Source organism: Motacilla alba, chromosome 5 (genome assembly GCF_015832195.1).
Source record: "Motacilla alba alba isolate MOTALB_02 chromosome 5, Motacilla_alba_V1.0_pri, whole genome shotgun sequence".
NCBI lineage: Eukaryota > Metazoa > Chordata > Aves > Passeriformes > Motacillidae > Motacilla > Motacilla alba.
The window spans coordinates 35432824-35457319 of NC_052020.1; the positions used below are offsets into that span (position 1 = coordinate 35432824).

At 38.0% G+C, this 24496-nt stretch overlaps 2 protein-coding genes across 10 annotated transcripts in view; one reads left to right on the plus strand and one right to left on the minus strand.

The window, feature by feature from the left end:
- The window catches only part of HEATR5A (HEAT repeat containing 5A), a 64166-nt gene extending 44446 nt beyond the window's left edge, over window positions 1-19720 (minus strand). For 6 of the 9 annotated variants that reach the window (XM_038137385.1, XM_038137382.1, XM_038137384.1 and 3 more), the window contains exons 1-8: window positions 19576-19720; window positions 10525-10608; window positions 8899-9146; window positions 7674-7885; window positions 4769-4877; window positions 4103-4252; window positions 3670-3841; window positions 1518-1678 (exon numbers count right to left, since the gene is read on the minus strand). In XM_038137385.1, the coding sequence (XP_037993313.1) occupies window positions 1518-1678; window positions 3670-3841; window positions 4103-4252; window positions 4769-4877; window positions 7674-7885; window positions 8899-9024 (930 nt within the window). In that variant the 5' untranslated portion in view covers window positions 9025-9146; window positions 10525-10608; window positions 19576-19720. Of the gene's footprint in view, window positions 1-1517; window positions 1679-3669; window positions 3842-4102; window positions 4253-4768; window positions 4878-7673; window positions 7886-8898; window positions 9147-10524; window positions 10609-19427; window positions 19544-19575 lie in introns of those variants that run through there. The other 3 variants (XM_038137376.1, XM_038137377.1, XM_038137386.1) reach the window with 3 other exon arrangements.
- On the plus strand, window positions 19713-24363 carry LOC119701173 (translation initiation factor IF-2-like). The gene is made up of 2 exons (XM_038137387.1): window positions 19713-20192; window positions 20754-24363. The coding sequence occupies exons 1-2, from the start codon at window positions 19733-19735 to the stop codon at window positions 20831-20833; spliced, it is 540 nt and encodes a 179-aa protein (XP_037993315.1). The 5' UTR covers window positions 19713-19732; the 3' UTR covers window positions 20834-24363.
- The last annotated feature ends 133 nt before the right edge of the window (window positions 24364-24496 follow it).

Genomic DNA, 24496 nt, shown 5'->3' on the forward strand with positions numbered 1-24496 from the left:
GGCAGTTTATTCTTCTTGACAAATACTACTTAGGCTTCATAATGCATCAGTACATTACCCTGGTTTTACAGATTTGAAACCTGAAAAATTTAACAGGATAAAGACTTGTGAAGAGTGATACTACCATGGCTTAATTTTAAACTCTGTCTTGAACCTGGCTTGAACAAATATAAAACCTTCCATATGTAAGAAGTTATCTTCAGAGCCTTTCTTATTTTTGAATTCATAATAAGCTTCAACTCACTAATTAATACATTTTTTAACTGCAAGTGTTTTCTATTCACAAGCACTGATAAATTCACAATTTTTCAAGCTTTTTTTGTAGAAACATTTCACTATTTAAACTGTTCTGGGTCAGTTTAAGTGTACTATCTAGCACAGGTACTACTGTGTTAACACAGATACACATGAAAAAGGAGACAACTTCCAAAAACCAGTACAAATAGTCAAAACATTCAACTGAGACATCTTATATTCCTGGAAAACTAATAAAACCACCATGTATACAGAACACCCTGGAAATCTCTGGCATGCATTTTCTAGGCAAATAGCTGTCAAGGTACTATTGTTCCCTGGCTTTTCTCCTCTCTCTGCCAAAAGCTAATGCTTCCACTCAGCACGACCTGAGCACAGAAGACAATTTGTAGCACCTTCTAGCTGTTTCACTGCAAAATCTGGCAGCTTGTATCAGTAATTCAAGCTAATTTAAAGATCTTTTGCACAGAAGTTGAAGTGTACTGACAAACTGCCTTACTGGCAAAGGTGGTTTTCATATAGCTGTGGGACTGTAACATACTAAAATCATCACAGCTATTTGATACATAAATGTTCATCATAACCTTTAGTCTTGAGTCACAAGTTCCACATTTGAATATCTACAATTCAGCATGTTTGCATTTAAGATAATATTTGCAGGATGAAGCAAATCTGATATCTGAAAAATTTGTACTGTTTTTACTAGCAGGCACTACATGGCCTGGCTTCAGTCCTGTTCAGTTTACAAGATCCTATGCTTTGAATATCCTGGAACACAGCAAAACAAATGCTGAGTTTTTTCCTCTAAATTCTATTTTCCTTACTTTTCATGCACTTACTCAAAGCAGAACCATCTTTTTAGATCTAGACCTGGAATTCCCTATAGAGAAGGAAACTATTTCAAATTCAAACATTTCTTCTAACTTCTCCCTTTAATTTTCAAATGTAAGGAAATAAGTTTTAAATTTAAAAACTGAGGAATTTATTTATATCACTCATTTGAAATTCATATCATGTGAAGCTTTCACAAGTAGTACATATTTAATTTTTTAAAACGTCAAGCTCTCGGGTAAACAACAAGCAACATCAAAAATCTTTTTTTCTTTTCTTTCTAGCATGACTCAAGATGTAAATCCTTATTTTGAAATATATACATTTCATTACAAATACAAAAAAAGGATGAAAGAAGAGATATATACAGAGCAAAGCAATTACGCAAATGTTTGGCAATCTCAGAAAATCATAACTGATGTAATCCAAACCTGGGTGACTCCAACTCTAACATCTCTGCTGACTGAACTGGTCCCTTTCAACATATCACCACTGGCTCGTAGAAATCCACAACTTCCACGCAGAAATCCAGTTCCCAACAGCTCCATCACATCTTCCAAAGAGATTCTGCGGAAGTTATGCTTGGTGGACGCTAAGAACAGATGTACATCTTTAGAGGAATAGTTCAAAAATCTTGCTACATTTTAGAAGTAGAGTTTCAACTCTCTTAATTTTAGTAAAAATAATTTGTACAAACTCAGTAGCACAATCAAATCCAAATACTGTTTGAGCATAACTTCACAACAGAAACTAGGACATTTTAGCTCTCAGTGCTCCAGCAAAACGCAGTATTTCTCAAGTTTTTCTGCTTTAACTACCTTTAAGTAGTTAAGCCATTACATAATATGCATATTTACATTTACCGACCCTCAGTTTTTGCCATCCATGCTCCCTCTGCAAAAAGGTCTGAAAGGTCTACTCCCAGCAGCTACAGCTTCATGGAAGTCCTGGTTCTTGCACATTCCAGGTTACCAGCAAACACAACCTCTATTCTAAACCTCAGATGGGGCAGATCCCCCTCTACCACATTTAGCCAGGTAAAGACACAGCTACAGGTCCTCTTAGAAAAAATATCAAGTCACCTTAGCATTAAGACAGTCCTCTAACAGAGTGAGAAAAATAAAACATGCTTGCAATTGTTTAGGAAAATTATCCCCAATTCCTGTTCCAATGCTTTATTTCTTGATAGAAAGCTCATTTAAAATCCATGCTGGGACATGTACATGTAAACTTAGCACGATGACAGCACACTGTGCAAACCGACTTAAAATTTTCACTGCATTTTTCATTCTCTTTCAAGGATTCAAATGAGAAAAGGAATGAGAGGATTTGAGATAAAGATGTCCAGAAAAAAAAATTAAATAAAATCCTCTCAATATCAGCAGGTTATCAGACACAATGCACAAATTTTAGGAATACAAATTTCTTCATGTACTGCTTCTTCCACGTCTTCTCCAGCCCCTTCTAGTTCCCATCTAGCTTCTGCCCCACTTAGCTCTAACTTCTTTTTAACTAAAAATAACTAAAATAAGGACAAAGCTCCTTGAAATAGCCAACCAAATAATTTATAAGCTTCTTACATAACCTTATCTCAGAGCCTTAGAAATAACAAGTACATTGCTTACATAGATTAAAGGAAACTAATGAGTCTATAAAGAGGTCAGAATATTATTTTTTTATTTTATTGAGAAAAGATAAGTGCTGATTTTTTTTCTGTAACACAGTAATTCTCTCCAAAAATTTCTGGGGGAAATACTTTGTAAACCAAGACTTCAGAGTCTACAATGGAAATACACAGCCTCAAGTATTTTGAAAGACAGTAAGTTGGGCTGAAAGGCATGTCATTTTGTCATTTGCTGGTTGTTGCATTGAAGGTCTTCTCTGCTGTCATTAGAAGCAGAACAATCAGTCTGAATCACACTTATTCTTCATCCTGTTATATTTTGCTTAGATTACAGTTAGACATTTAGCTTGGGGCTTCTAAGACTAAAACCACTCACTCTGAATCACACAAAGTACTGGAGATGATAACTTTGTGCCAGGGTGCTTCAGTCAACTCAAGTACTGTCTGTCAGAAAAAACTGTTACATAGCTGTTGTGTGAACAAAACTGCCTGCTAATTTCTGCTTCTGATCATATTTATACTGCTATCCACTGACAATCCAGATGTTGTATTGATTACTGCAGAAAAACAGCTTGAAGGTATCCTTTTTAGTCTGACAGAGAGATTGCCTCAAATCTTAGTTCTTTCTAAACTGCTTAAATGATTCTTGCTTTTCAATTCCTGAAGTTACTAATTTCTCTCCATACAACAACAATCTCACAGCAGAGAAAAAGTTTTACTACTTTCCATTGTTCATTATTTTATAAAGATAGATAGATAGATAGATAGATAGACAGACACAACCAAAAAAATAGCACTTCACAAGAAAAAAGTTAGAAAAAAGACCAAACCAGAGATATGAACAGTCAAAAGAAGCTTACAATGTGATTTTACTTCAGGCTTCAACAGAACTTGAGAGTTTCTTACAATCTGACAGATTTTTACAGATGAGGAATCAGCAAAGAAAGCGCATATTTTACCTGTTATCTGCTTAGATGTTAGAGCTCTAGCCAATATTGTACCTAAAAGTTTTGAAACCGCTAATCGTACATCATAATTGGAACCTTCAAAGGATTTAAAACATAAGGTAACAACACTATCCAGGTCCGTAGTCCACATAAATATCGCTTCATTCTGAAGTTCGAGAAGACACTAGACAAAAAAAGGGAAATAAAAGTGTTTTGACATGGAAAAGCACTCGGTAAACTTTTAGTTTGCTACATAATACACTGAGTTCTCCCTAACAAAATAAGCACCTTGCTTCATACTAAAATTACTTCTATTTTTTCTGCCACGTTAATATCAAAGGAACACACATAAGCAAAGAATGGTTTTGCTTCCATGTTCATTTATCATTAAAACAGAAGTTCATGTTTTAGGGAGCTACTTACAACAGCTATTGGAGCAGTTTACCTTAGCAGCAGCACAGCGGACAGCCATGGATCGATCTGTCAAACATGATCGGGCAGCTTTGTAAATATCTCTATGACAGGGGATAGCAGCAGGTCCTAAACCATTTAATATATTTTGCAAACTAAGCATGATTTCATAACGACCTTGAGACTGAAAAATGAAAAGAGAAATTTTAAAGTTTTGTAACCCTAAGTTCCTTAAAAATACAAAACGCCAACTACTGAAATAGGTAAAAAATGGCGGGGTCCTTTAGAGATTTATTTATAGTGAAATACATTAAAGCAGATAACTCACCCCAAAACTCTATAACCAAATGAAAATAGTAATTGTATGTTCTATTGAAAAGCAATAATTACAAGTATAAAGCCCAAAATATAAAGTACGAGCTATAGAAAAAATGTTCTCATTAATAATGCAATTAAATTTTCTAATTTATCAAGTACTTTCAGGAAATCAGATAAAGAAAAGCTGAGATCCATCCTTTTATAGTCATAATCCATTAACTCTAGTACTTCTTTAGAATTTAGACACTGATTTTTATCTGACTTTTCACAATTTTTTTTTTGTATTTTGGTATCATGCATTTTCTCTTATTCATTGGTCCAGCTACCAGCAGTAAAAATTCTTTTATTTTTCCAATCATTTTTAAACATGCTGTTCCAATACCTCTGCATTCTTCATTGCTTTAAGCACATTCCCAACGGTGTCAGTAAAACTGTTTCCCAAAATTCTTCCCAATTTTTTGTATAAATAGCCCAAGCATACCACCGCAGCACTAAAACAAAAGCAAATCCAAAGACGCGTGAAAATGGATGCACTAAGAGATGAAAGGGATTAAGACGACTGAAGTAATCAATGTGCAAACAGCAAAATAATTAAACAGGATGTCCCAAAAATGTAAGTGGATCATCAAAAGGGAAAAAAATGGTCTGTATGTGGCACATACCCTCTGGAAGAAATACAGATACAAGGGTTGCTGAAGTAACTTGGATAATACAAGAATTCAGGTGATACAACCTTCCATTGCATTTTACAAGAGGAATAGTTCTCCCATCCACCTTTAAACCTTAACTTCTTACTAAGCATGCTCTTTGTCATGCTGCAGCGGATGCTGCCTGAAGTAGTCAGGGACAGGTTTATTTACAACTTGATGGTTGACAGTAGACTGGAAGTGGTGTAGTAATTACAATTCTGTCATTTACGTATCACAGTAGATAATAAGGAAATACCTTGAAGGAAATAAAACTATAAATCCACATCCCTTTCATTGTAGACAGATTCTGAATTTAACATTCAGGTGAAATACCTGACAAATGGACTTAGTGTGCTCACTGGCCTTTCCTTTAGCAAAGGCAAAAAATGCTAATATTGAGCAAAAAGAAAAAAAAAAATAGAAGAAAGAGGTGCCTAATGAAAGAGCATTTTCCTTTGAATAATTAGTTAATGAAAACTCTTTGGTTTTGTATTGACATATCTATAACAGATCTATAAACCAATTAATTTCTTGAATACAAAGAGAAAAATAATTTCAGCTCTTTTCCAGACCTACTTAAATATGAAGACATTGCTCAGCAACCCCTTCAACAAAACAACATTTTGCTTATTCCCCAACTGAATTCAAGTTCCACATATATAATTTTAAATTCTCATACTGAATACATTCTTATTTTAAAAAATACATTTAATATTTACAGCAATTCCCTAAATGCACAGTAAGAAAAATAAACCTAGTATCCTTTGTCTCTTATCATACTGCAATATTACTTTCATTAAAAACCAGGTTTTTGTTATTGCTTTTATCCTACTCAGTACACACCAACAATTTGGATTTAAATTTTGCTCATGGTGTGCCTGGGCATGAAATTACAATTTTCCAATTTCCCTTCTAAGTTGAGCATCTGATGGTCACAGGTACTCTTCTTAATAAAGTAATAAGCTGCATTCATGCTGCATGACCTGTTTATCTGATTTGGTAGAGCATTCACATCATGCTGTGTTTTAGTAGCAGATGAGCACCTAACTAAGGTTTTTTTTTTAAATGCTTGCCTAAACATTTTCATCTTCCACATATAGGAAAAAAGAAGAAAAGTGAAAATCTATGAGATAAGATACCAATTCACAGGACTCTGTATTTCAAGGAGTGCCCAGGTGTATCAACATATTGTGAACACTGACAGTGAAGTGCTGCTACGAGACAACATGGGCATGCATGCATGCAAAATATGGACAGATGGCAAAGACAACACTTTAATCAAGGTCAAAACAAAACAAAAAAAGCAGTTTTTCTACACTGAACACCAACTATTCCATATATTTGCAACCTAGGATGAAAGACTTAACACACAGTTCTGTAGTTCCAATTATTTTCCATAGCCTGTTGTCTCCATGTCAGTTCTACCAGAATTCCCTTTACCAAAACTTTATTGAAAAGAATAATATTTTACAATTACCTTTTTCTCCATCTCTTTCTTCCTCTTCTTACCACTGCTTACATACCCAGGAACAGGTGGCGTACACTGCCACCTCTCTCCCTCTCCCCCAGCTACTACTCTGCATTCTGGCTTTGGTTATCTCCCATTTCTGCTTTACTGCCAATGGCCTCCCCCATCCCTCCTTGCTCTACTGACATCACCCACTTCCTCCAGTGTGGCACATCACAGCTAAAGTGGGAAGACCTGCAGAGCTCTGTCCCACACTACAACTCAACTCTAATGCTAATGCATATCATTGTTAAGAACGTAGTATAGCAGTAATTTACTTTGCAAGACTAAGATCCTTTACAGCAAACATTCCTAACTCAAAAAGACTGTATAAGAGGTCAGCTGGAACAAGAACAAAACAAAAAAAAAGTGGTATAAGAAAATACAACTTGCTCCTTGCAAAATCTATTTTCAGGAAACTTTACTTGTGTTGTCAGAAAAGGTTTAGCATGTGAAGTAAAGGAGGAAGAGAGATCCTGCTCTGCTTTCAATACCATATCATTAATGCAAAAGGATTCATTATCTTTATTACCTTCTATCTCATATTTACTACCTTCAGCTTTAATTTGCTTCACTACACTGAGAGATGTGCATAATTTTGGGAATGAAGGTTATTCATAATATTTCGGCACATAAAAATGTGGCTTCACATTCTGAAGCTGCAGTTCATGTTTCTCTGCTCTGTTGGTTAGGCTTTCAGTATTTAGTTACAAACATCTCAGATGTTTTTAACTATATCCAGTTTCTCACCTGAACTAAGAAATCTACTCAGCAACTGTCTTTTATACCTGCAGTTGTGCTTGTCTGTTTTACTGCTCTTCTCAGCACTACTATTACCTTCTCCTTGTTTTTGAAGCACCCGCCCTCTCATAACTCTGTTATCCATTGTTGGTATTCTCCCTGGCCTGACTGTCAGTTGTCTGGCTGGAGACCAGCAGGTGTCTTCTATTCTTTTGGCTTCTGATGCTCATACACAACCAGCACAATCTGTTTTATTACATATTTTGTGGCAGTGAACTCAGACGCATCTCACCACTTAAACCTGTCTCATTATTACTGGATCTGAAGCTTGAGGGTAAAAATACACTTACAGTTTTGTAGGCAGATAACTTGGCGAGTCATCTTTACTCCGAATGAGTTCATTGCATTTGTCAATTGTTTGGTAAACAGAAAAAGTGTCTCCAGTGCTATAAAGTACAGCTAAATTCTTGGCAAGAAGCCGTCTGGTAGGAGGTCCTGGTGAATTGTTTAATAAAGAAGTCAATTGTTCAACCAGTTTCTTCTGGTTTTCTCTTATGTCAGCCTGGAAATAAAATCCATGACCAGTTAAAGTTCAGTTAAATTTAAAAGTCAGTTACATGTGATTAATTCAAATTAACTTTACTTTTCATTATTACCATTCTGATAATGACATTCTGAACTACAAATGAACATTTTATTGCATTTTTATACTTAAAAAAAGACATTTCAAGTATGCGACTATTTTACTCTTCTTAAAAAACCCAACACTTTTTTCAGAGCACAATTATTGCTAGCAGCGTTTCTAGCGTATTTTCCCCGTGGCATGTCCATGCTTAATACTTTGTCCAACAAAGCTGCCTTTTCTTTTTTTTTTTTTTTTTATGCCCGCTTTAAAAAAAATAATTCATATATATATATATAGTAAGTTTAGTAGCAAAGAAGAACTTTAAAGAAGAAGCTGAGTTTCAAGAACTTGAGCATTACAAAAGAAAGAACTTCCCTTAAAACAATTATCCAGTCTTATATACATTTTTTAATACTCTTAAAAGAACCTGGCACTGTTTTTCATTTATGTATTTTCATCACAAATAACAACCCTTAAATAGCATTATGTTGACTAGTTTATTCTTATATGTCTCTACATAACCTACTCAATATATACCAAACAGTGAATCAAACAACTGGAGAGTTGGCTGGAAACAGATCTTTTATCATTTAACTAGGAAAATAAAAAAAAAAAACAAAGAAGAGAAAGATGTTACATTCCTGCTTGGGAGAGAAGCATCAAATAATTGTGCACACTAGGTGGACGTATTACTGACATTCTTCATACTGGGTCAGCAAAATCTCGCAGTAGTAATAGGAGTTTAAAATAATTAAAATTCCTTTCATTGGACAAATGCCTCTGTCACTAGAAGGGCTGTGACCAAGAACTTATAACATTTATAAACACTGAACATAGTTTTACTCCTGGTGCATATAAGACATGAGGCAAATAACATTGCAGGCTGCTCTTTGATTTGAAACAAAATAATAAAAAGACGGGCTTTTCTTCCCAAGTCTTATTACACTTACTCTGCTAGTCACTGGTAAAAGTTTCTCCAAAAACTGTAACCATTCAAAAATGAACTCTGCTTTTTGAAATTCACCAAGCTGGTTATATGCTTCTTCATTAAGTAGTAAACTGTGAGCTAACTCCATTCCTTGAAATTTTCCTCAAATCTCCCAACAGTGCAGAATGAAAAAAAATCCAATGAACTACCAAAACTATATTAATCAGTTTTCTTCCTCATTAGTATCTGGCAAATCAGAAGTCTGAACACCTAAACAGAAAAAAACAAAAAAAATGTTAATAAAAAGTAACAAATACATCATATATATAGTATTGATGTAAAATGCGAGCTGAAGTTAAATATACATCTGAATATATCAGGACTGATTTTCCTTCACCTTGTTCTGCATGAAGTGACGTTTTCTAGTCCTTAATCATAAACCTGAAAGTAATGACCAACCGACCTCAAACATAATGATTTTGTTATCAAGAACAAAGTGCAGCAAAAGCCACAACCAACAACTGACAAACTCCTGTTAATTATATTCACAAATATAAATGCTGACATATTATTCAAACACTTTTGTTATTCTCAAAATTCTCATTTTATGCCAAGCAAGGCATAAAAAGCCCCCAGAATTTCATTGCTGAGCAAACCTCGAATAACCTCTTTTGGAAAAAAAAAAAAAACAAAACAAAAAAAACAAACCCAAACCTGAAAAGACTGTTTCAAAACTCAAAGTTCTAAAGAAGCTATGTTTTACTTTTGTCTCTCAGACTATTTTGAGAACTTCCACATTGTTGATAAGCAAACCAAGATGAAAAATACTTCTAATGATATCTTCCCCCCAATATCTACATGCCATAGAGTCTCAAAATATAAAACAGAATATTCTGTAGGCTTCACAAATAAAAACAGTCAGGGAGATTCTGGTAAAATGTCAACCATATTTTAAACTCCCAAGCAAGTTATTCTTTTCAGAAGTCACTAAGATTGCTGAAAACAGTTTCTCCCATGCAGTAACAATATTATACTGTAAAGTGACACCTCAAGTAGTAGATGGGCAATACAAAGCATTGGTAAATAATTCAGTACTCAGGTTGTCATCAAACACAGAGCAGAAGGTTACCTTTACCACTTTCTACACATTTTTATACAAAATTTACTCACAAAAAAAATAGTCACAATTAATCATCATGAACTGTCACTTCAAGTCTGAAATACCAAGCAGCTTGACAAGGCACCACACTATAAAATGGCAAGCAGATCTAAATACACATAGCACATTATACCTCTACATATTTTTTCTGCCTAGGTACATAGAAGTTCACAATTTATCAGTTATCTCACTCCTACAACACTCACAGAATTTAGCTCTATCCTCACATTTTTGAAATATACAAAAAAGAAGTAGGCTTAAGTGTAGAGTTTCATCACTGCTTAGCATGAAAACTACATGTATAAGTCACAAATGCTCATTTTTTCCCCTCACTCAAGGGGGGAATGTTCAAATGTCTACCATATCAAAACCACCTACAACCACAGCAACTTACCCAATTTACACACCCATCTCAGGATTACAACTCACAGTTGTTTTCCTTAACTGAAAAGATCAGAGTTTGTTGTGAGACATTGGCACTTAACTCACCTAGCAGATAATTTCTCCTCATTGTAAAAACTGTCTCGCTGCTGCTCCAGGCTTTTGTATAAAGGATGTTGAGAACTCAGTTTTCTAGGAAAATAATTAATACAAAGATCAATGTTAGGAATGAAAGCACATAAGATACATGGGTTTCTACAGAAAACAAAAATTCCAAAGTCTTGCAATACCAACCAATACCAATGTTCATTAAGCAATAGCTCACCAAAAAACTGGACCTCCGTGAATACTACTAGCTCTTTATATGCTACATTTAAATTCAACACACCCACCATATACACCACACAACTGGGGTAATTTAACTACTGAAATCACCTTTCTCAATTCTGTTTTGTTAACTGAGTTTAATTCTAAACCAGTAAAAAGTTTGAACAGCATCACAACCACAGTAATTTTCTACAAAGATTATCCAGCAACCAGCAGAACTGGCAAAGGTGATTCAAATGTTCCAAAAAATTAATGTACAATACTATCAATACATGACATGAGGATTATCAAGCCATTCTCCTAGCCTCCAGATATAATTTTAATATTAGAATTCATGGGCAAAAATATTTCCTTTCAAAACTCATTCAACTTGAACTTATTCTGGTAGGACATAAAATACAGGTTGCATGTTATTTTAAAAGCATTCACTTTTTAATCACTCTTCAACAGACTAATGCTAAAAACAAATAAAAAGCACAAGTAGATACCAGAGTAATCCAAACTTGTTTTTGCCTGGTGAACCAGTGTTCAGCCTGCTGAAGAAAAGGTTCAAGATGACCTCACAGCCTTCAAAAGGGTAGGTGACCAAGAGGATGAAGACAGATTCTTTACTTCATAATTAATACAAAAAAGCTTCCCTCTCAATAGAAAAAAAGATTTTCACAGTAAGGATTATCGGCCACAGGGACTGGTGTTGAGAAACTGTAGAACCTGCACCCTCAGGGGTTTCTAATACTTGACTGGACAAAGCCATAAGCAACACCATCTCAAGTTATTATTGTAACTTGCTTCTAAATGAAACAGTCCAAATGCTTGAGCATGTATTTGCAAAACCAATATAAATTTATTTATTTTTAGCCTAAATTGAAGAAAGAAAAAATGTTCTGGTGCAGTTGTTGATCTTTATAATGAACACCTGCTAACATGACCAGAAACATTACCATTTCTCAAAAAAAATACTATTAGGACTGAATTACAAAGGCTGACTGCTTACTATGCATGGATTAGTTTTGTAGAAACAGAACTGTCCATGCAGGGAAAAAAAAATTTAAAAATCCCAGACCTGATCTTTTCACTGCTGATCAACAAGCAAACCTCAATTCCATGAACCTCTATAGAAAGCAGCATACTCCCTACCCTTTGCAAAAAACTTCTTTCAAACACTTATTCCCTTCAATAAGCTGTAAGCCTCCACACCAGGGACACTTATGAAGTTTCAAAAGTAATGATAAAAGAAGGGCACATGCATACAAACTTGGGAGAAGCAGGGCAAGAATGTAGGGCATTAAGTTCTGCAGCATACTGGTTTTGCAGAGAACAGAGCAAAAGGCGCAGTGCTCACAGTGCAAAGCCGAACACAAGCACGGAACTTGGGAACGAGCTGCATTCGGTTAATAATAACTGTGTCCTTGCTATGTATACAAGATGTTTCCAGGCAATTTCTGAGCAGAAGAAAACATCAAATCCAAAGCCACACTGTCCAGACATAGGTGGAACTCTGCTCTAATTGGAGGCGTGGCACAGCCACGCTCTGGGCTGGTCAAGCACCAGGAAAGAGTGAATGTTCTGTCAGCAACTGGAGCTGCTTGGCCATCCTCAGCACCAATCAATGCAAGCACAACCTAAGCATGTAAAGATGCACCTCTATTTACAAGAAACCCACGTTTAGAAATGCTGAATTATTTGTGCTTTTCCCCTGGTGTTATAATTTTTATGCTTCTCAATATGAAAAAGAAATCTGGGGAAAAAATGTGAAATTTAATTAAATGAGATGTATGCTATGCCACCAACCAAAATTAAAAGGCATACATGCCTGATGAAATCTTCATCTGCCAACCAACATGATGCACTATCCCTTTGGTTTTGTCTTTAGGTAACTGAAGCAGTCACAATAACTACTTTCCAATCAGTACTACAAGAACAGATCAATCAAAAACTCCTCCTTTTTTTTCTTGTGAGCTAAATTTATTTTACATTTATACTATGCTACAAAACTGGCACAGAGATTTATAGGCCAAGAAAGAAGTTGTTCCTACTTACTACTAAAAAAGTATTTTTTCATTTATCAACTGCCAACTTGACAAACAGGATTGTTCAAGACTGGTCAGAAAAGAGCTCAGGAAAGTTCTTGGAGCAAACCCTAGATTGCTCCAATGCCATGCTGTAAATTGAAAGGAATGCAGGGTGCATCAAGCATTAAAAGGCAACAGCAACAGTATTGTTGAAGTTTATGACAAACCACAATGAGAAAAAAGGGACCTGTAGTTTTTAAATAAAAAAATATCATCCAGGGTAAGACTGATCCGAGTAGCTGCCTTTAGCTACAGTCTTTCAAATATGAGAACCAATAGACCACCCATGATAAAGTTACAACAGAGTACAAAACCTAAATAGATCCATTATGTGGATCAAGCTCATTCCAAGCTAGGAAATCTCCTCAGGCTTTAAAAGATGAGGGAAGCAGACCATAGTTTGCTATCTTTCACATGGAAGTCTAAGTCAAAAATTATAACATTGCCAATGAAAAAGCTATGAGCAATAACGGCAACTTAATGAGTTTCATTCTTCCTCTTCCTTCCAACTCTTGTCATATTTTGCTTATGCCCAAAAAAATAAGAAGTACCAAAAAAAAGTAATCTGCAATAAAGCAAACTCCTAACTGATCTCTCATTAAAATCAGCCTCTAAATTATGACTCATTATTTCAACAAGAGTGACACAAGAAACGGAAACTATTCCACAGACCAAGTTTGTACTTAAAAATTTCTTTTCTTTTAGAATTTTTCACATTTGATTTCTGACCACCAGTTTGTTTCTCTTTGTTTCTCAACAAGTGCTGCTCAAACAGAAATCTGATCAACCTCAGTTCTCTGAGCATGAGGCTCAGGTGAGGATTTAATGCACAATCTAGATGAGGGTCTAAGTCCTTTATAGCTATGTTGTAGTGAAGAAAATAAAGTGCCACTTACCTTAGTAATAGTTATTTATATCTTTCTAATTTCAAAAGTATTAACATAATTCTGCACTTAATCTAAGTGGATTCAATTTTGTACCCATGACTAATCTAGCACAGACACAAGTGCATAGTATTCCTCTGAGAAACTTCTGCTGTTACGTATTGATAGTAATGAGTAACAGTAAAAAACCAATAATGACTGATAGTAATGACTAAGACGAAAAATGACCAGTAATAATAACAACCACCAGTGTTTTCATAACAGCTGCCATTGGGCTGACTACACAATCAATGCCATAACCACCCCACTGCTGAAAAACAGAGCTGAAGCACATTTGTCACCTTCAAGATGACCCTCACTGCACCGCAGTGGTATTTCAACTGACTTCAAATCCACGTTCTTTTCTTCAGAACACAAGATTTATTATCCTCTGCCTAACAAGTGAACCAACACGTTTAAGAGAAAGCCTTCCAGCCTGACACGTTTAATTCCAGCCATTAACAGCTGAGATCAATGTTACTCCTGCAGCACTGTTTAAAAGTTTAATGGGATGATCGTTAGCAGTGCATCTGAGCTGACTGCACAGAGAGACATCGATGCTCAAACCTTTGTTGCACCCTTGCACGTACCTGTTCAGTGTCTTCCAAACATAAACAAAACTCCTGCCCAGCTCCCTTGGACTTACTTCTGACAAGAGAAACTGAGTATGATGGTCTTTGCCAGCTGGGTGGAAAAACCTTAAAGCACCAGCCAAATGCAGCTACTAATGAATGAAACACAGACCAAAATCCAATAGTTACAGTGTACTGTTTATGCTAGTAGGCAAAAAAAAAGAGGCACCCAGGTCTGGAGAAGGCAAAAAGTGCAGGTTCAAACTCCAGCAACTTCAAATGGGAGATATGATGGCCCAGGAAATTTATAGCACACAGAGAAATAATCTGATTTAAATAAACAACAATTACAGAATCTCACTAATTTCAAAAGGAATTAAAAATAACTAAAATTTCAGCTTAAATGAGTTGGGAGTTTAGACACTGGAAATATATCGGAGTGGGAATATTCAACACATAAATATGTTTATAATTACTGGGAAGACAGAGCAGCCTTTGTTTCCTTACTGACTTCTACAAACTATTACCAACTAACTCACAGAAGCAAAGTCTGCCTCAAAATCTTCAGTTAGAGAAAGAAAAGCTAAATAAAAGCATCAGTGTAAGTGAATCAGTACTGCCACATCCTTTGTGTGGCAGGATTCCCATCATTCAGCCGACTTGTACCTTTTTTTCTATATACACAAGCTTTAAATTTTTGCTTCACAGAGCTACATGAAGCAAGAGCAAGTAACAGCTGCTCCCAACATAACAGTAACGCCGCTGTACATATTTTATGTTCAGTAGTGCTTATCACAGCCTTTCATTCAACAACAAAAAAACCAACACCCAAAAAAACCTCCAAAAAACTCAAAACACCCCACAAAAACAAACAAACAAAACCCCTGGGAATTTCATGTGCCCTTTTACTGCTTTCTTGTATGTATTTTCAAAGAAACATACAAGCAAATGTAGGAAATTTCAGCACCAAGACAAGAAGAAGAGAGGGGAGGAGGAGACAAAGAAAAATTGAACTCCCCTTAAGACTGCTTCTTTAGCAGAAACACTGACTGATTAAATACTTCATGAAGAGCTTTAAGAACAGCTTAGGAAAACAGAGCCCAGTCTTTCAATGCATACACACACATACCCAAATTTGTCACTCATTGGTCTCATCAATTTGAGCCAAATTACCCTTGGCATCAAACTGACGAATGCTTTTCATCCAAAATTAATACAGAACCATAAAAATGCCAGGTATTTTGCAGTGTTATGTTACACTGGGCAGTAGTAGAGAAATCTGAAGCCAAGCACAGAGAAGATGGGACCAACAGTGACATCTCACAGCAGCTTGCGAGAACAAGCCACAAGAGAAAGTCATCACAAGACTGCAACTCAGAACACAAGGAAAAGAATACCAGGCCACAGAGGAGAAGGTTCAAAATTTTAAGGCTTTTAAAACAAGCAGAACTGTAACTCTTAATATCAAATTATGAGTGCATTAGCATGTGAAAAACACAGCAAATAAATCTCACAGTTGAATACTCCAGTGTTTTATTGTATATTCTATGCTATAGTGGGACTCAGGTTCCCTCACACATCTTCCTTTTTAAATAAAAACATACACACATTTGCATCACAGGCTTATCCCCAATAGCAAAAGGCAACTAAGAATCTGTCTGACTATGAGCAACAAAAAATAACAGACGATAGCAGAACCACTTCCTCTAGTTATTGCTGAAGATTTCAGACTAGGGCAACTTCCCCTTACATTATATTTTTGTATGCAATTATTCTGTTCTGAAACATGACTCTGAAACCATAGATGTTGAAACAAGATACTTTTTTTTCAGTCTTTCCTCTTAATAATACTGCTCTGGATGAAGAAATTTGCCTCAGTAATGCCACGTGTCTGTTCTCTCACTGAAAATTTGGTAGCATTTTTGCAGGGGCTTGTTAAAGATACAATCCAAGTGCATCTCCATGTATTGCATGCTCCATATATGTAGGTCTTGCAGTGTTCCCACAGCGTTTCAGGCTGTACTAAAGAACAACTATCATGCAGCTCAAACAGAATTATTGTTAACTTAGCTACTTCCATTTGTGTTGCAAAACAAAGGGGTTGTATTTTGATGTTTTGTGAATCATGATGCCCACACAAAGTACATGTCTACTCCCACAGGAACGGTTCCAAATGACTGGTTTTCCTACCAAAATGCTTATCAAATATGATTGATTTCCAAGTTTTGGAGGAATTACCCTGTATCTGAAAGAGCAATAAAGCTTAAAGGCAACAAAGACATATGTGAAATCTACCAGAATTCTTGCTCTGGGCTTCCCAGTTTTAAAAATATTCACTCAAAGAATGTGACCACCCACAATCCTCACACATAACAGTGACATTGATAAGAACTACAACACAATATACATTTGCTGAAGTGTGAAAGAAACGACAAGACAATGTCCTCTAGGAATGCTGAATGATTTCTGTGAAGTTTTGAGGACAAAGCTTGACACAATTAGAGAAAAATACCCTGAACAAAGTGCCTGAAAATGGAATAGCTGTTTTAGCAATGCAAAATACTAAAGATATTTAAAAAAAACTATTGGAAGACATTCATTCATAGTGTTAAGAAGTACATACACTTTGCTTTCCTGTTTCTTATTATGACTTTAATTTTTATCTCCACGTGAGAAGAATTGTTCCAGCAAACCAAGAAACAGCAATATTCAGTTACTGAGAAATAGAAACAACCATTTCCTGAGCTCCACAGCAGGCGCTACTGGCACACTCAGACCTCCCTGGCCCTCACAACTCTTGAATATTATTTAGGTTCATTTCTGAAAGTTACAGTCAAGAGATAAACTTGGTTCCATTATAAGGACCTCAGAACACTATTTTGTTTGCAGTCAACCAGGCAAATTGCATACAAATAATGAACCAATGCTTCTAATAGTCAGAAAAAAAAATCATATCTCATATTGACAAAGTGAGTTTAAAACATTTTCTTTTTCCCCAAAATCGGACTAAGTAAATGTCAAAAAGCAATAACTAGCTTCAATCTGAATAAAAATGCATAGAATGTTTCATGTTTTTTCTTTGCAGATTTGAAATCTGGTGTGATAGCAAGGCAAGTGCATGAAAACCACAGAAGTATAAACATCCACCTGCTACCAATAATATATAACAATTTCAATATATGTCTGAACATAGCTTTAGTCCTGAGAATGTTGTAGACAACATTGTTTATTTAATATAGACAAAATATACCAAACTAAGTATGCTGACAGGGTGGGGTTTGTTGTTTGCTCGGGTTTTTTTGGTCACAATGACAGCAGTTTCAGGAAATTAAAGTATTTGTTAAAATGTTAAATTGACTTACAGTAGGTGATGTATATGCATATGCATTATCCAAAAAACAGGTTGATTTTAGCCACCAATCTTCTGTTAAGATAAATGCTGAATCCAGTCTAGCTAGCATTAAATTAAGCCACAGGGAATTTTTGTTGAATATATACTGAAAACCCAGAAAAGGATACTTATTTTTCCTGAAAATCACTATAGCTTTTACTATGATTTGACTTCAACTGCACTGACACTCTGACACAGAAATTCAGCATCAGCAGCAGAAGCCCTCACAGATGCAAACTCTGCAGGAGACTTGTTTGGCAGACCAGAGATCACTATCCGGGCACAAATCCCTGACATACCTCACTGCAATGGTTCATTCTCTAGGTGTTTTATGTGGCTGTGCCCCAAAGAAAACTCCAAAACAGCTCAAAAATGTAACTGCCTAGAGGTTTAAAGCCTTTTTGGTCTGCAATGTTGATATAGATATATTGTGTGTCTTTTTAAAGGTTCTGCTACCTGAACCCAGTAAATACAGATAAAAGTTGAATAAAACAAACATCCTGCAATCTGCAAATGTTTTTGTGAGAAGGTGTTTCTAATCTCCTCCTCATTAGGCTGTTCTGAATTTTAAAACAGAAGATCATCAACTTTATTGATTAATAAAGTTTTTGACGTGTTCACATACAACACCATGAACTAGTCAGTAAGTCAGATATTTTACTGCCTACAAAAACAATCCTGTGTTCAATAATCAAGCACAAGTTTTCAGTGTATGCCTAACTTAGTGCAACAGTAAACTGCCTTCCTCCCCCCACCTCCTTTTCACTGTGTCAAAGCATCAGGAAAAGAAACCCAAGCTCTATTCATCACACAACCAGAAGTAATTGATCTTCTATGTCTCAACTGTTATTTCATACATGGATTGAGACTATTACATATCCTGTAGCAAAACACTAAAGCCTACAATATAGCTTGACTATTTCTGAAGACAGGGAAAATACTTATGGCATGTGAGACTAAAATAAATGTACAGTTCATGGTCACAACTGCAAACACATAACCCTATTAAATCAAACCCCAAACTCAAAGAATCGCTAAAATTGACGAATCCAAAATATATCAAATTTCACTTATAGAAACACAGAGCTGGACTCAACTTTTATTTGCCTTCCTCATCTTCTATCATCCCTCCACCCATATCTCAATAAACTTTACACTTAACTAAACGTACAACACCTATTACTCTTTCCCACGTTCAAAAATGTCATCAGGAATGCAACTTTACACATTTTACATCCCTGCGCGAGTTTTTTTACCAGTTATATGGCGTAAACTTAGTCGTTGTTCTATCCAGACAGCCAGGAATTCAAACTGCAAAAGCTTACGATAACGTTTCCAGATATCAGAATATCCAATACTGCTACCCCTCCCCAAATATTCTTAATTACCAAGGTTTACAAGAAAATACAAAACCAGACCCCAAAATAATGGAACCTCGGTGCAAGCGAATGCCAAACCCCTGCCCGAGCCCCAGGATCCGTACGGCCCCGCACAGGGCAAACATCCCCGCTCGCCCACCGCGAGCCGGGCGGCACGGCCGCTCCGCCGCCGCTCCCCGTGACACCCGGGCGGCGCCCGGCTGGCCGCCCCGCTCCGTTCCCTTCCCCTCCCTTCTCTCCCGGGGCTGAGAGCTGCCCCGCAGCCCCGGGGAACAGCACGGGCTAGGCTGGGCTGCAGGAGCCGCCCGGCCGCCGGCTTTAGAGCTGGCTGCGCCTGTGACACCCACCGACCCACCCGGTGGCTCCGGGGCTGATCCAGCGCTTTTCGGGCGCAGGCCTCGGGCAAGCGCAGCCCTGCAGGACTCCCAGCTGCGCTCGGCCTGCTGCCCCTCCACACAGCCCCTGCTGTCCCTGGCCTCCCTCAGCCCGCGGTACCTGCCGGCCGCAGCGCTCCCGCGCCGCTCTGCGGGCTCGGCCCCGTCCGCCCGCCCGCCCTCCTCCAGCGCAGGGGGGCGGCGGGTCCTGCGCCCGAGCTGCCGCCGCTGCCGCCGCCCGCCGGCGGCGAGGGGGGAGGAAAGGGAGGAGGAGGAGTATGAGGGCGACTCCGGTGCTCAGGACTGTGCAATCGGGCCCGGAGCCATCGAGCGCCCGCGGCGGCCGGGAGGAGGGCGGGAGCGGCCCGAGGAGCGCGCGGCCCGGGGCGAGGTGTGGCGGTGCCGGAGGGGACAGAGTCACCGGCCCGGGGCGAGGTGTGGCGGTGCCGGAGGGGACAGAGTCACCGGCCCGGGGCGAGGTGTGGCGGTGCCGGAGGGGACAGAGTCACCGGCCCGGGGCGAGGTGTGGCGGTGCCGGAGGGGACAGAGTCACCGGCCCAAGGCGAGGTGTGGCGGTGCCGGAGGGGACAGAGTCACCGGCTCGGGGCGCTCCGAGGCTCCGCAGCCTCCGCGGCGATGAGCGGCTCTGCGCTAGGGGAGCGCAGCCGGGGGCTCGCGGTCCGTGCTGGCCCACAAAAAAGAGCAACAAAAGAGCTCTCTTGGTGATGCTTTGTGAAGGTAGCTCAGCTGCCACTGCCGGGGTTTGTACCTGGCTGTGATCAGTGTCTGCCATGGCTTCTGATTTCCACCCCGCCCCTCAGGCATCCACGTCCGTGCTTCCCTGGGAGGGCCCCCGGGCGCTGCACAGGACAGTTACAGGAACGCGCCCTTTATATTAAGCGTTCGTCGAACCCAACGTTTGCAAAAGTTGTTACTCCTGGGTTTCATCAGTGTAAGCTGTGATCCCAAATCGATATGGAATCCCATGTCAAGAAGTAATTCTGTGTCTTTCAGACAAGGTCAGCTAAAACTCCTCCGGGAATTAGTAGGAGAGAATGCAGTCTCTCGTACTGCATAGGTGGTCTAGCTGGAGGACGGTGCTTTGTCACTGGGAATTACTTCCACCCTTACAAATTTTCATTAGCGAACTCACTGGTCATGAGAAAATATGCATTGGAGGGATTTTCTTTAATGTATTCTGTGATCAATTTAAGTTCTGTCTTAACAAGAGGAAAGTATGTCTCTCAATAATTTTTTAGTTTTAAAATAAACAAACGATAATCTTATTGTCATTTCCAGCTGATGCCCAGCCGTGTTTGGAATCCAGGACCCAGAATTCTCTCTGCAAGCCTGTATTTTCTGGGACTATCTTCTTTTAACTTGTGCAAACAGAATCTCAGAATCTGTTCGAGTCCAAAATCTAAGATTGAGTCCAACCTTTGATTGATCACCACAATGTCAACTAAACCATAGCACTAAGTACCATGTCCAGACATTTCTTGAACACCTCCAGTGATGGTGACTCAACCTTCTCCCTGAGCAGTCCATTCCAATGCTTAATAATAAAATGTTTAATAACCCTTTCCATGAAGAAATTCTTCCTGGTGTCCAACCTGAACCTCCCCTGGCACAGCTTGAGGCTCTGTCCTGTTGAGCTGTCACTGGCTGCCGGGGAGAAGAGGCTGACCCTCACCTGGCTCCAGGCAGTTGTAGAGAGGGAACTGTTGTGGTGAGGGAATAATGCCTGGGACACAAAACTATAGCAGCAGAAATTGTGTCCAAACCTTGCATAGGCTTGTAGAGTCGACTTCACATAGGTTCAATATGTAAACGGGATCCTCTGTGAACATCTGTACTCAGTTATGCAGATGATACTGCTGAGAAATATTTCAAAGAGCACATGCAGGGCTGCCTGATTACATTGTGCTGTAGATGCCATGACACCAGGCTGCATTACCTTATATGGACACTGGTTTCATTTTTACTAAACTGACTGTGATAAAAAACATGAGCACTGATGCAATGACCTTTTAAAAAATTCTGGCAATGGATGTGGTAATGAAGAATATGCCTCACACCTGAAGCAGGAAATTATTTACATATTATGTTTCGCAGGAATCAACTCCACAAACTCCTACTAATGTAAAGGTGTTAACCTGTTTTCAAAAATCACATACATTCCCAGCAAAGAATTATCTACTAAGTTAACTTCATTTTGATCAGGAGCTGAATTGCTGTTACTAATGCAGTGATTTGCAATTCAATTGTGAGAAAGGTCAGCTGAAAAATTTATATTCAAAGACTGTTACATGATGACTTTTCCATGAGGAATTCCAGAAAAACAAGGGCTCTCTGACAGTCCTGAGGTACCAGAAACTCCTGGCAATATTTGTGGAGGATTGATCATGTTTAACTCAGAAACAAATAAACAACCCCAAATCTAGAATAATTTTTGGAAGATTATTGCTGTTGTTATCATTATTACACCTATTATTCACTCTGTTATGGTAGCAGGATCCAAATTAGTATCTCATAATGCTGAGTGTTACATGAACACAGGGCAAGACAAAACATCATTCATTAAGAAGGAAAAACTTGCTCAGTTTTCCCCAAGAATGATCTTACCCAGCCCCCCAGGACACATGATATCAGATCTAAGTAATGCTTTGTTAAGGCTAAACTGATGTGAATCAATTGAAATAACAAGGCATATTGATGCAGGATGCTCCCTCGGTCTCTGGGTACATCAGCTTTAGGGTTGCTTTGTGCCAGCTGTGCTTACATAAGGGTAAGAGTCTGCCTTCATTGGATTTATAGCTAACCTTGATTTTTACTATTATTTTTCCCTAAATTGGTCAACAGACTGTTAACCATGCACTGATTCAAATCAGCATCTACTTTAGCAGTTACGCATGCTATTTTTATTTTACCCATTTTCAATCTGAAATTTAAAAAAAAAATGTTGTGCAAATTTACAGTAATTTATTCTAAAACAGAAAAAACAGGACAATTTGATGTGTTCACCGTGTATTAATTCAAATTTCCCCTTCCCCATTAGTCCTGACTGTGCTTCAATAACAAGTTACTTAAGAAAATAAGCAACTGGCAAATAATTGACATGCTCAAACCTACTGATCAGTCTTCTCATTAGTCTATTTTGGTAAAGTGGGTTGACTGATTTAGAGCATGAGTCAGTTCTGCCATACAAATTCCAGACACAGTAGAATATCTATACAGTCACATATGCCTCTGAGCTAAATATTTTCATTCTTTCAGCTTTATAATCCTCAGTGACTCTAGAGGAAGAAAAAAGAAGGTATGCCTTTGAATTCAGTGGGACTGTCCACCCATGAGTAAGAATCACAGGACTAGGGGCCTGATTTGAATCAAATGTTACATCACCAAATAATTATATAGCAAACAAAATCAAATTACATTATATTTTAAAATCATTAAGAAGGGATATCTTTAGATGAATTATAAGATTAATCATTTAGTTTTACTTCCTGGAGGCATGCAGAACCCAATAAATTTTGACCTATCCTAGCTTTTGCAATGCTTTAGGTACACATATTGCTTTTTTTTACACATTGAATATGAAAAATAATGTATATTTTTATGCCACAATACTGGTAGGCTTCTTTTTATTCCCAACACAGTTCCTTTTTGTACCATCACAAAATGCAAGGCCTGAATTCCTGCCAAGCAATTACACAGTCCTGCAGTTATTTTAAATCCTAAAATGCAAATAAAAGTATTATGCAGGCCTAGATAATGTTAGATACAGCTACCAAAATGGAAGAGGGAAATAAGAAAGTTAGATCTAGGGATGGATTGCCAGCTAAATACTAAGGCATCCCAAAAACCTTTTACATTCGACGTTAATCCAAAACTTTCATTGCCAGTCTCTTTTCTAATAGAACACATCTACATAGCATTAAGTTCCTTTCTTGCACATTTTTAACACACACTGATGTAATAGGGCATTTATTATGGCACTTACACCAGCAAACACAATTAAGGTGAATGGAAAGCAATGTTAAATTCAGAGTAATGAGATCCATATGAACTAGAACAGTAAGACAGGAATGCCATTTATTTTCTCTCCCATGCTGCCTGGATCACTCCTATTTTAGAAATACTATGAGGTGTTATTTGTACTGATACCACACTGTGCATTGAGGTACTCAAAGTGCTCTGTGAACATTAGCTTAGGCCACATTTGTGAGGCAGAGGCTAAAGTAGGAAGTAGTGAAAGGCAACTTCCTGTAGCTCCAACAAAGGTGAAGAGAGGTAAAAGCATACTGCCTTCTAATGGAAAAAGAGGATAAGAGACGATGTTTTACTTTTAGTGAAAGGGGGAAAACCCAGTGGTTTTAAACCTCTTTCCCCTCATTTTCACTCTTTCTTTCAGATCACAGATGGAAAAAGTAGAGCAGAAAATTGCTTAGCCCAAAGCCACACACTGGCAGTAATTGAACTAGAAGACAACATTGGTTTAAATAGAAAATGTGCAATACACTCATAGTATTTGGACTACTCTAACTGCTGTTTCTTTCTCTTGTCCATGTACACCATTTACTTTTCAGCTGTAATTGCATGGCACTTGTGGTACCAGAATCTTTTGGGAATCTCAGGGGGATTCCCAAGTTCTGAGCTGCTTTCAAGAAGCTTCAAGAAGCAAAGAAGGAATAAATAAGAAATACCAAATTCATCAAGTTTTGGGTGCTGTTTCCCCATGAAAAAAGGAGGAAGCTCTGCTTTCTGTTCTTGTCCAGCAGTTGTGACTCTGTGTCTAGAATAAAGCAGCTGGTGGATCTCCCAGACAACCCAGTCCTGTCCCACTGTGCTGTGCAATACATTAGACAGGGATGGTCATTGTTTTGTTCCATGTATGGTCTTAAGGATCAAGACACTGAAAATAAAAATAGATAGCCATTTATTAGCTGACAATTGAGACGCAAAGAATTTAAGGAATGAAGTCAGTCACAACAGAGTTTGGTGGCAGACCTCAGGTCTGTGCATTTGCGGATATCGTGCAT